The 13,411-nt window shown below is 40.1% G+C and overlaps 1 protein-coding gene across 2 annotated transcripts in view; it reads left to right on the top strand.

Annotated features, from left to right (window-relative positions):
- Positions 1–13,411, top strand: part of rab3gap2 (RAB3 GTPase activating protein subunit 2 (non-catalytic)) — a 90,514-nt gene that overhangs the window by 7,549 nt on the left and 69,554 nt on the right. Inside the window, exons 2-5 of one of the 2 annotated variants that reach the window (XM_072265076.1) lie at positions 4,981–5,045; positions 7,673–7,796; positions 9,071–9,152; positions 11,724–11,771. In XM_072265076.1, the coding sequence (XP_072121177.1) occupies positions 4,981–5,045; positions 7,673–7,796; positions 9,071–9,152; positions 11,724–11,771 (319 nt within the window). Of the gene's footprint in view, positions 1–4,980; positions 5,046–7,672; positions 7,797–9,070; positions 9,153–11,723; positions 11,772–13,411 lie in introns of those variants that run through there. The other variant, XM_072265077.1, reaches the window with a different exon arrangement.

Consider the following 13,411-nt stretch of genomic DNA (forward strand, 5'->3'; position numbering starts at 1 on the left):
TATTATGGTTAAACATCCATTGACCCAAAGTCTAAAGAGGTAAAAATTTTGCTGCTAAGTCTGAATTCCGTTCTAGGATTTGGATGTTAGCTACAAGGGCCTAGGTTTCTGTATAGTATCAACTAAATAACCTACAAAGTATCAGAAATTGAGCATGTCGTCCTTCAGAACTGTTCTGCCGCTTAACAATATCATGGCTTGTTTTCAAAGTCGATGTTATTTTTACTGTTGATCCCCACATACCTGAATCCTATACAATCTAAAATCTCTATTCTTGAAGAACAACTTGCTCATGTGAATCTAAGGTTGATAGCAGTTTATTTCTAAAGCGGTTTGATCGGGGCATGACTGCGCAAGCACTTGGGCGTCAGCCAGTGAGAACAACGAGAATTTAAAAGGAAATCGTTATTTCTTCAGTGGTTTGATCAGGGCGCGACTGTGCAAATGCGTGGATGTCAGCCAGTTAGAACAGCGGGAAGAGTTTAAAAGGAGACAGCTTTATAGAGCAGGCACAGGAGTAGAGGGAGACAGAATAGGAAGGCTTTGGCTCAGCGGGACTTCGGTGATAACGGGTCGAGGCGAGGTAGGCTGCCTGTGTAGAATACAGACAGGAAGAATGTGTGTGAGGCCAGTGTTCTGTGCTTGGTGTCAGATGTGGGAAGTCTGGGAGACTCACAGCCTCCTGGACGGCCACATCTGCACCAGGTGTGTCGAGCTGCAGCTCCTCAGGGACCGCATTAGGGAACTGGAGATGCAGCTCAATGACTTTCGTCTGGTCAGGGAAAGTGAGAAGGTGATAGAGAGGAGCTATAGGCAGGTAGGATACCTGGGCCTCAGGAGACAGATAAGTGGGTAACAGTCAGGAGAGGGAAGGGCAAAAGTCAGATGCTAGAGAGCCACCCCTGTGGCTGTACCCCTTGACAATAAGTACTCCTGCTTAGGTATTGTTGAGGGTGGGGTGGGGGGGACAGCCTACCTGGGGGAAGCAACAGTGGCTGTGCCTCTGGCACAGAGTCTGGCCCTGTGGCTCAGAAGGGTAGGGAAAAGAAGAAGATGGCAGCAGTGATAGGGGACTCTATAGTGAGGGGCGTCAGACAGGTGATTCTGTGGATGCAGGAAAGAAGCATGGATGGTAGTTTGCCTCCCAGGTGCCAGGTCCGGGATGTTTCTGATGGCGTCCACGATATCCTGAAGTGGGAAGAACAGCCAGAGCTCGCATCCATGATATCCTGAAATGGGAAGAACAGCCAGAGGTCGTGGTACATTTTGGTACCAACGTCATAAGCAGGAAAAGGGAGGAGGTCCTGAAAACAGACTACAGGTAGTTAGGAAGGAAGTTGAGAAGCAGGACCTCAAAGGTAGTAATCTCAGGATTACTGCCTGTGTCATGTGACAGTGCATTTTGAAATAGAGTGAGGTGGAGGATAAATTCGTGGCTGAGGGATTGGAGCTGGGGGTAGGGATTCAGATTTCTGGAACATTGAGACCTCTCTTTGGAGCAGGAATGACCTGTACAAAAAGGACAGGTTGCACTTGAATCCCAGTAGGAGCAATATCCTGGCGGGGAGGTTTGCTAAGGCTATTGGGGAGAGTTTAAACTAGGATTGTGGGGGGGGGGGGTGGGAACCAAACTAAAGAGACGGGGGAAGAGGTGGTTGGCTCACAGATAGAGAAAGCTTGGAGACAGTGCAAGAGGGAGGATAGGCAGGTGATAAAGAAGGGATGCGCTCATACCGATGGTTTGAGATGTGTCTATTTTAATGCAAGGAGTATTATGAACAAAGCGGATGAGCTTAGAGTGTGGATCAGTTCTTGGAGCTATGATGTTGTGGCCATTACAGAGACTTGGATGGCTCAGGGGCAGGAATAGTTACTCAAGTGCCAGGCTTTAGATGTTTCAGAAAGGACAGGGAGGGAGGCAAAAGAGGTGGGGGCATGACACTGCAGATCACAGATAGTGTCACGACTACGGAGTCTCTGTGGGTGGAAGTTAGAAACAGGAAGAGGCCAATAACTCTACTGGGTGTTTTTTATAGACTACCCAGTAGTAACAGGGACATCGAAGAACAGACAGGGAGATAGATTCTGGAAAGGTGTAATTATAACAAGGTTGTTGTGGTGGGATATTTTAATTTCCCAGATATCAATTGGCATGTCCCTAGAGCGAGGGGTTTAGATGGGGTGGAGTTTGTTAGGTATGTTCAGGAAAGTTTCTTGACACAATATGTAGATAAGCCTACAAGAGGAGAGGCTGTACTTGATTTGGTATTGGGAAATGAACCTTGTCACATGTCAGATCTCTCAGTGGGAGAGTATTTTGGAAATAGTGATCACAATTCTATCTTCTTTACCATAGCTTTGGAGAGGGATAGGAACAGAGAAGTTAGGAAAGTGTTTAATTGGAGTAAGTGGAAATATGAGGCTATCAGGCAGGAACTTGGAAGCATAAATTGGGAACAGATGTTCTCAGGGAAATGTATGGAGAAATGTGACAAATGTTCAGGGGATATTTGCGTGGAGTACTGCATAGGTACGTTCCAATGAGACAAGGAAAGGATGGTAGGGTACAGGAACCGTGGTGTACAAAGGCTGTTGTAAATCAAGTCAAGAAGAAAAGAAGAGCTTACGAAAGGTTAAAAAAAATAGGTAATGATAGAGATCTCGAAAATCATAAGGCTGGCAGGAAGGAGCTTAAGAAAGAAATTAGGAGAGCCAGAAGAGGCCATGAGAAGGCTTTGGCTGACAGGATTAAGGAAAACCCCAAGGCATTCTACAAGTATGTGAAGAGCAAGAGGATAAGATGTGATAGAATAGGACCAATCAAGTGTGACAGTGGAAAAGTGTGTATGGAACCAGAGGAGATAGTGGAGATACTTAGTGAGTACCTTGCTTCAGTATTCACTATGGAAAAGGATCTTGGTGATTGTAGTGATGACTTGCAGTGGACTAAAAAGCTTGAGCACGTAGATATTAAGAAAGAGGATGTGCTGGAGCTTTTGGAAAGCATCAAGTTGGATAAGTCACCGGGACTGGATGAGATGCACCCCAGGCTACTGTGGGAGGCGAGGGAGGAGATTGCTGAGCCTCTGGCAATGATCTTTGCATCATCAGTTGGGATGGGAGAGGGTCTGGAGGATTGGAGGGTTGCAGTTGTTCCATTATTCAAGAAAAAGAGTATAGGTAGCCCAGGAAATTATAGACCAGTGAGTCTTTCTTCAGTGGTTGGTAAGTTGATGGAGAAGATCCTGAGTGGCAGGATTTATGAACATTTGGAGAGGCATAGTATGATTAGGAATAGTCAGCATGGGTTTGTCAAAGGCAGATCATGCCTTATGAGCCTGATTGAATTTTTTGAGGATGTGACTAAACACATTGATGAAAGTAGAGCAGTAGATATAGTGTATATGGATTTCAGCAAGGCATTTTGATAAGGTATCCCATGCAAGGCTTATTGAGAAAGTAAGGAGGCATGGGATCCAAGGGGAGATTGCTTTGTGGATCCAGAACTGGCTTGCCCACAGAAGGCAAAGAGTGGTTATAGACGGGTCATATTCTGCATGGAGGTCGGTCACCAGTGGTGTGCCTCAGGATCTGTTCTGGGACCACTATTCTTCGTGATTTTTATAAATGATCTCGATGAGGAAGTGGAGGGATGGGTTAGTAAATTTACAGATGACACAAAGGTTGGGGGTGTTGTAGATAGTGTGGAGGGTTGTCAGAGGTTACAGCGGGACATTGTTAGGATGCAAAACTGCCTTTGACACCTCGTCTAGGTAGTCTCCAACCCCTTGGTATGAACATAGAATTCTCCAACTTCCAGTAATTCCCTCCCCCTCCCTTCCTGTATCCCTATTTTACTCTGCCCCCTTCCCCCAGCTGCCTATCACCTCCCTCATGGTTCCGCCTCCTTCTACTACCCATTGTTTTCCAGCCTATCACCTCCCTGCTTCCCCTCCTCCACCCCTTTGTCTTTCAAATTACTGGTTTTTCAACTGAACCTACCAGCCTTCTACTATCAACCCTCCCCCACCTTCTTTATAGGGCCTCTGCCCCTTCCCTCTTCAGTCCTGACGAAAGGTTCCGGCCCGAAACGCTGACTCATCGTTTCCACGGATGCTGCCCGACCTGCTGAGTTCCTCCAGCGTGTTGTGAGTTTATTAATAGTTATTGATGGAGGAATTCAGTGTATGTTGCTATGTTCTTTTGATTGACTGTAAATGAACAAAATCAGCGCAGGCACCTATTGTAGATAATGGACTGCCTTCATACAATGCAAGTGACAATTGCATCCTCCAAGCCTTCATTTTCATTGTAACATTCAAGATGATTGTTGATACCTGCAAATCCTTCATAGACCTAACTTGTTGAAGTACTAAAATGCTGGAGGAACTCGGCAGGCCAGGCAGCGACTATGGAAAAGAGCAAACAGTGGATGTTTTGGGCCAAGACCCTTCATCAGGACTGAATTTATTGTCAGTATCTGCAGATTTTCTCTTGTTTGTGAAGTAGTGAAATCTTTTTATCACTCCTGGCCATTTCTGGCGTCTCCAAGCCTGAATGCTTGAAACCTCACTAAGCAAAACAGTTTTGAATTGTCTTACTGCTTATTTCTCACCAACTATCAGTGACAAAAATCACTGCTTTTTGAACACAAGTGCGTGCAACTGATGCTATTTTAAAAACTGTTTGTTATAAACACCGCGTAGTGTCTAATGGCATATAATTGCACACGACTGATGCGAGTTAAAAACTGTTCGGCAACAGTCTCCTGCCCCAATTAAGTGGCATAGTATCCCAAATAAATGAGGGGAACTCTGACTATTTTCTGTTTTTGTTATTTAAGGGTTGTCCAAAGTAAGTGGATGCGCTGATTAACCAATAGCCCAGTTAACTGGAATGCACTTTATTTGTAATATGCAGTGTTTCAACAAATTTGTTTCGGTTCAAGTTTTAACTATGATTTTACTTTTTTTTTTATAGATAAAGAACACAGCTGGGAAGATGAAGATTGGGGAGCGTGGGATGACGGTGAATTGAAAGAAACTGTAAGACATAATAAGCAGTTGTTGATTTTTCATAAAAATGAATTGACCTGAGATAAAATGTGTTTGGGATATGCTACAGCAAAATAAAGTTTGTAATAAGAGATAGATCATTTGTTCATACTATCTTGGCTATTGATTTATAGAAGGAAGGGTAGAATGATTTGACAGAACAGAAAGAGAGTTGCACAGGTCCAATGAGAAAAGATAAATGAAGGATACAAGAAAGTGGCATAAAGCATTCACAACCCAGACCAAAGAACAGATAAAATAATTTAGCAAAAACATACAAGTATACAACTAGGGAAAGTAAAGAATTCATTATAAATAAATGAATAAACAAATACAAAGCACAACTTTCATCCAAGAGGAAATCCTGTTTAAGTGAAGAATCTTGTATGCACATCAGTCATTTGGTGGTTATTAATGGTAATAGATCTGATGTGAGCTACTTACTTACAAAGTCCAACAAGGATGTGTTCTGCAAAGATCTAGGTTGTACAATTTCTTTATAAGTAATAGACACGTAACCAAGCAGGAATTTTTCCTGGATGGACGTTGTGCTTTGTTTTGTCCATGTCCGATCTATTGGTGTAGATAAAATCTGAAGATAACTTGTCCTCACAAAAGGCATGCTTTTGTCATATTTACTCCTTGATGCCCTTTGGCTTCTGTTTTTTTTTAAGGGTACTTGATGATCAACTACTGGGAAGGACAACTGGAGAAGGAAGACACTTAGAGAGTGATCCCTACGGAAAGCAGAGTGAGGGAGGAGTAGGAAAGGAAAGATGTGGTTAGGGGTAGGAACCCGTTGTAGATGGCTGACATTGCTTACTTGGTCTTGCCAATCACCAGCCAGCTTTTACAAGTTCCCCTCTCTCAATCTTCTTATTCTGACCTCCTTTCCAAACCCGATGAAGGGTCTCGGCCAGAAATGTCAACTTAATCACTTACACATTTGCTACCTGACAATGAAAATTAGTCTAACTGGAATCTGAAAAATAGCAGATTTGCTATGCTGTTATGTTTGCAAGAAAAGATTGAGAAAATATGACATTGTTTGTGCTCAAGTTCCTTTTCTAATGGGTTTAAGAACCTCTCCATTGAATATTTTGCTGTACTTGTATGATAGTTTGAAGTTTAGCTATCACTGCAAGCAAAGCTTTGAGTACTTAATGGTGATAGCACAGGGCAGTTGACATCTTAGTCCACGTGTATTTTTTAAATCTGTGTCTGAGTATTCATTCTAAGTTCACTTAAAGTTGAATTATTACAATTGGGTTTAATTGTTGACTTAAAATTTTACTTTGTAATGTATCTTCCCTGTTAAATTCGTAAGACTGATAATTGTTTTTTAACGCATGCATTTGCATTTACTTGCCCATACAAATCTATTTCTTGATTATATTGGTTCTCTTTTATGGTTAGATCTAAAACCAAATGTATGGATAACAATATCCTCAATTTTTAACATTTATTGAATCCACATTAAACCCAGTAAACCCACATTATTATTTGATCTATTTTCATGCATAGTTGAAAATGCGATTTACATTTCTGTACAATGTATTTATAATCCTATTCTTTAAGAATTTAATTTTTTGATACCTTGGCCATTGTGTTTGCCTAAGGCAGGAGTCCCCAACCTTTTTTTATTATTGACAAACGGCACCTAATCAATTAGCTTGTTTATTTCGGCCTTTTTCTTAAAGATGTGCTGGGTGCGTTCCGGCTACCGCTGCATTCTTCGCGGCCCAGAGGCTGGGGACCACTGAATTATAAGCCACTTATAAGTCAATAGCATAACATTTTAAGTAACATTTGGATATTAAACACACAGCGCATATTTTCCTTGTATGAACATATAAAATCATTGCAACACACCAATATCGCTGAATCAGTGGGAGCCCTGGGCTTGTTTTCCTGCAACAAGACGGTCCCATCGAGGCGTGATGGGAGACAGCGATACTCGAAGGGGGTTCCTTATGTCCAGTCTATTCTGCAATTTAGTTTTCGTTGCATTCAATGCAGAAAACTCTGCTTTGCAGCGATATGATGTTGAAAATGGAAGCAACGTTTTCAGTGTTTTCGTGGCTATCTCAGGATATTCAACCTTGACTTTTTTGATCCAGAATGCTGGCAGAGATGTTATGTCAAACATACTTTTCAGCCCACCGTCATTGGCAAACTCGAGGAGTTGAACTTTTTCCCGCGCTGACATGGAAGGTTCACCGGAAACATTCACAAATGAGTCACGGACCCATTCCTTTGCGCGTCTTGCGTCACTGATGACCTCGTGTGCATTAAAGTTCAACAGTGGGCGTGATGGAATGAGGAGAGGTGCAGCTGACTCGTATCGTTTCATATCGCCAAATCATATCGTTTCCTCACGGCCCGGTAGCACATGCTTTGTGGCCCGGTGGTTGGGGACCACTGGCCTAAGGTATTGTTGCTCATCTGGTGTAACTAATTTACTGGTTGCTTGTTTGGATGTGTCAATAATCACTTGAAACTATCAAGAACAGCTATTTTGAAACTATTTAGTATTTTTCCCACCTCTTCCCCCCCCCCCCACCATCCCATTAGATTGCTATCAATTCATTTACCTCTTGTTTTAAAATTTGTTGTAGAAGGAAGATAACTCTCCAAGTAAGGCACCAGCTGTATCATGGTTACAAGACTGTGTGATATCATTGTCACCGACTAATGACCTAATGGTGATGGGAAGGGACCAGAAAGCTGTATTCCTAGTGCGTAAGTGATATTCCTTCTGTGAAATGTGATCAAGTCTAGGTTTAAAAATGTATATACTGTTTTCATTGTTACTAATTTGCTAAAGTATGAAACTAGTTGAGAAATTTGTAGATGCTGGAAATATGGAATAATATACACCTAGAAATATTGTTTTTCTATACCTTTAGAGGCTATCAGAATAATCATTTTGTTGTTTTCTAGCTCTGTGCTAGCTTAACTATTTGCATTTTTATCTTTTCAATTTTAATACAAGGTCCTGAACCTCAAATGTTACTCAGATGGTGTCTGACCTGAATATTATCATCATTTTTTGCTTCAATACATAGAACAGTACAGCATAGAAACAGCCTCACAATAGCTCTGCCAAACTTGATGTCAAACCAAACAAATCCGTTCTGCCTACAGTTGTGTCTATCGAAAAGTTACCTGCTTCCATTAACATGTCTGTTAGTGCATTCCAGGCACCCGAACTCTATGTGCGTTTATATTAAAAAAAAACTATTTCTGCACATCTCCTTTAACTTTTCTCCTCCTCACCTTGAATCTGTGTCCTGTGCTATTTGACATTTCTACACTGGGAAAAGGATTCTAATTGTCTACTATATCTCTGCTACTCAATGTTATAAACTTCTATCAGGTCCCCTGAGCCTCATGCTTCAGAGAAAACAAGCCAAGTTTGTCCAAGGTCTCATAGCAAATATCCTCTATCCAAGATAGCGTCGTGATAAACCTCTTCTGAACCTTTTCTAAAGCATCCACATTCTTCTGAAGGGGCAACTAGAAATGCACCCTTCAAATGTGACCTAACCAGTTTTATATTTCTGCAACATGACTTTCTGACTGTTGCACTCATTGTTTCAACCAGTGAAGGCAGGCATGCCAAATGCAGCCTTTATCATTCTACCTTCTTGTGTTGCCACTTACAGGGAGCTTTGGACCAAGATGCATCAATGATTTTAAGGGTCATGTCATTAACTGTATACTTTCACCTTGTATTTGACCTCCCACGTGTATCATGTCTCACTTGACCAGATTAAGCTCTATCTGATGTTTCTCTGCCTAAATTTGTGCCTGATCTATATCCTGTTGTATCCTTTGACAACCTTCTTTACTATGTGCAACTCTACCAATTTTTGTGTAACTCAAAACTTGTTTAAAAATGATATAAATATTACATTAGTGAAAGTGCTGCTTGTAAATTTAAAACTTGAAAGCTTCAAGAAATAAAATAATTTCAAATTTGAATGTTCACTTTTTTAATATTTGTCTTTTAGCAAAATGGAAGAATAATGAAAAAGGGAAAAATGAAATGCAATATTGTGTTACCTGGAGTGGTTCCTTGAATGTTGAAGAAGGGTGAGTGTTCATTGACAAGAATTCTGGATTTAATTTTTGTACTTTTGATGACTGTGTTCAGTTGAATCAATCATTTGCAAAAGCTGTATGGATGTTGCAAAATTAAAAAAAAATACAGATGCTGGTCTTCTGGACTAATCCAGGTTCTGGTGATGTTCATTCAGCTGAAGCTTTCATTCTCTTTTATTTCCTCCACAGAAGCTACTTCAGCTGTTTAGTATTTTCAACATTTTCAGTTTTATTTTTGTGTGCAAATGATTCTTTGAAAGGAATCTTGGGTTGAGTGAGAACTTGTTCACTTACCATTAAACAACCTGTAAATCAGCTTATCGTCAGTCACACTGCTGTATATGGGGGACAATGAATATTAATACCATAAACTTAGCAATGTAGTAGATACAGCAGAATACTTGCATCAACTTTAGCAGTGGTTTCTTACTCCTGCCTTTGCATCAGCTTTCAGATTCTGTAATTTTAATTTGTATTAGGCTGCTATTTGGTTAGAGATAGAGTTATGGAAAGCCAGCAGCTTAGAAAGTGGAGGAAACATTTTTGATATGTCTTAAAAAAGATTACTAATTGCAGTTTAATACTTTGTGGATCATAAGTTAGCTAAAGGTGTAGTTTTCTGCAAGGTAGTCATACGACACATTGAATGATTTACTGGATAATAGGAATGATGGCATTAATTTTGTCATGCTTTATCGAATATCATCATAATGTATACTCAATTTAAATACAAACACTCTTTGTACTTGTAATAAAAAATGTTTTTTTTAAATTCCTTACGGACTTCTGTAATTTCTTCCGAAGTACCGTAACTTTAAATTATGGAAAGTTAGGGTTTGGGAGAATGTGTAGTACTATAATTTGAGAAAAATAATAGAAAATTTCACATTATCTATTTTGTTTGAATTAGTTGACTTATTAGAGTATTAATATAGGAATTTTTCATCAGTAAAATTCTTCCACAAGTCCTTAGGATAGGATCAAGTGCCTGGGAGCGGGGAATGGAGTGCAGATAATCAGCCATGTAAGCAGAATAGCTGGTGCAAAATGTAAATAGTCACATCATCCACAACCCTGTGCTCGGGTCCCTGTCAAAAATTTTCAAATACAGATAGATGGATATACTTTATTAATCCCGAGGGAAATTTGGTTTTGTTACAGCCGCACCAACCAAGAGTAGAGCGTAAATATAGCAATACAAAAACCCCCAACAATCAAACAACAAACTGCAAACTATGCCAGATGGAAAATAAGTCCAGGACCAGTCTATTGGCTCAGGGTGTCTGACCCTCCACGGGAGGAGCTGCATGTTCGATGGCCACAGGCAGGAATGAACTCCTGTGCCGCCCAGTGTTGTATCTCGGTGGAATGTGGCCGAAGTCCAACAGTAAGAAGTTCAATATCCAGTCTGCAAACACGTTCCTCGATCGTAATATACCCCGGATTGCACCATCCGTTGTTAGCCAGAACAGTAAGCACCCAACTCCTTTATGCTTACCACTCTCAGTGCACTTCCGGTCAGCCCAAATGGTATTACCCACCAAACTCCTCTTCTCCAAAAGTCTCTGTTGTCTCGACTGGGTCCTCTTTCCTCGGCTTTGTAATCCCCCTCTGCATCCTCTGTGTGTTTTCCTCCGGATTTCAGCAGGGGTGTCCGCCGCTCCGCTCGCTAAACCGGCCGGTATTTGCTGGTCCGTGGGATACACAATGCAACCATGCTTCTGTCCTGCGTGTCGGGATGTAACCATTTCCAGCGCTAAAAACCCAAATAAAGCTCTCTCTACCAGCATGTTAGAGAGGGGGCAGCTTCGACGTGTTACCATGAGAAAAAAAATACAAAAAATAATGTAAATTAAAAAGTAAGAAGAAGAAAGTAAGAATAGATCGGAACGGCTGTACCAGGCTGCATGCACAACCGGCACATGCGCACTAGGTATTCAAACAGATTTTCACTGCCCTAGTAGGGAATCTCAGTGATATTGTGCTTTTGCATTAGATTCAATGACAAGTCTATTATCAGCGTCCAGACATGAAATATGCTATGAACTGTTGACAAAACTTTGGAATTTCTACATTGTTGTAGAAATTCCTAAGTACCTGTTAGTTATATAGAGGAAACTATTGTTAATAGTAATGTGACATGTCAACAGTTTTCCAGTCAAACCTGGCTAGTATCTGTTGAGAGTCTGAATTTCATAAGTCTTAGTAAATGAATAACTTGTTAAAGATGTACAGATATATTGCAATAACCTGTTAATTTCATGTAATTTGTAATTTTTGAACTGGGCTCTAATTGAGCTGTTAGCTACTTTTGATGTGGTTGCATTTTTCTTGTTTGAACTATTCTTAATTGCCTATTGATGAAGTGGGGTTACAGTGGGACAGTTTTCAGTATTCTAAATTTGAGGGTGGTTTTTTATATAAAATGCCAAGTTTGTTTTTATAAATGCAGAACTTTGGTTGGCTAACTTCGCTGAACCATAACTTTACCTGTTGAATTCCTTGAGATGTATGAAATGCCATGGGTATTAGACATCTGATATGATTTCCTTTTTTTTTCAGTGAATGTGTCAGTAGTGCAATTTGCATACCGTTAGCAAGTCAGAAGAGGTAAGTATTTTTACTTTGAAGATCCTTGTGCAACTAATATTGGCAATACCAATGCTCATTCAGTTGCAGGCAAAGTTTGCTAATAGTAGTTCTGTACAACAAATATTTAAAGCCATTGTTATCTTTTGGTTTGTTATTTAAAACTTAATATCCTGTTTATTTCCTGTGATTTGTTATGATTGACTTAAAATATTGTGTTATATCTGGCATTGGAAAGCATACGTTGGCACATTTTATTCTCAAAATATGCTACAATTAATGAGAGTATTAATGGTCCAAAAATGCCATGTACACAAACTAAGTGGATTTTTCTATTTAGCATCCTTTTAATAAAACTTGTACATAATTCTAGTTGTCCTTTGTCATTTTTGGTAGATAAGTTTTCTTGTTAACGTGATCTTTTGAAAATGATCTACCTTATTGGTTCAGCAATAATTATTTTCAAGCACCAAGTCCATATTATGGTTTTACTATTGGCTCTGCTATCTAGTAATATTCATTTAGTTCTGCACACTGTACTATTTTTGTTTTGAATTTGGCTCTTGCTGAATTAAATGAGCAGAATGTATGTTTGAGAACTATTGAGTTGAGTACACATCTTTGGGCTCTCCTTGATGTTTTTTGGTGTCGTTTTATTAAAGGTGGTTTTGGCCTCATCTTGTGATACTGCACATAATCAACTTCTAATGTTCGTTCCTATTTAAACAGAGAAAGTAATGATAAGACGAAATAAGTAAATAAACAAACAAACTTTATGAACTGCAACATTCCTTGAACTGTTTCATGATGGTAATAGGAAGGGAATTCATCATGCAAGATGGAAAGAATCAAGCAGTTCGAAATTTAAGAGCCCAGTTTCATTTTTGAAATCTGTAAATTCTACCTTAACTCTATGACAGGGTTAAGAGTGCAAAGGACCAGGTTATATTCAACAATGAGATACCAAACAACTGAAGAAGTGATGAGAATTAAGGTGAATAATATAGGTTCAAGCAGCATGTATTAAACAGATAATGAATTCTACTGTACTAATTAAAAACTTTACTATATCCTCAAGTGACTGATGTAGGAAATTAACAATTAGAACATTGATATAGAAATCTATAACACATAGGCCTTTCAGCCCACGTTGTTGTGCCGACCATATAACCTACTCTAGAAGCTGCCTAGAATTTCCCCAGTGCATAGCCCTCTATCTTTCTAGGCTCCATGTACCTATCTAAGAGTCTCTTAAAAGACCCTATTGTATCTATTCCACCACTGTCACTGGCAGTGCATTCCATGCATCCACCACTCTCTGTGTAAAAAACTTACCCCTGACATCCCCTCTGTACCTACTTACAAGCACCACAAAACTATGCCCCCTCATGTTATCCATTTCAGTCCTGGAAAAAAGCCTCTGGCTATCCACATGATCAATGCCTCTCATCATTGAACCTCACAATAGCAAAATATTTGCTTTCAAGTTAGTCAAAACTAAAGCTTTTGCAACCACTTCTGGCAGAACTGCCAAGTGAATAATTAACCTTGTACATCCCCCACCTTCGCAGAAGCCCATCACCCATCTTCAGCCAATTCAATTAGTTACAGGTGTTATAAGGTTAAATTTGAGAGCAGTGGATTTGCCAGTGGTTACAGAG

Source organism: Mobula birostris, chromosome 8 (assembly GCF_030028105.1).
Source record: "Mobula birostris isolate sMobBir1 chromosome 8, sMobBir1.hap1, whole genome shotgun sequence".
Taxonomy (NCBI): Eukaryota; Metazoa; Chordata; class Chondrichthyes; order Myliobatiformes; family Myliobatidae; genus Mobula; species Mobula birostris.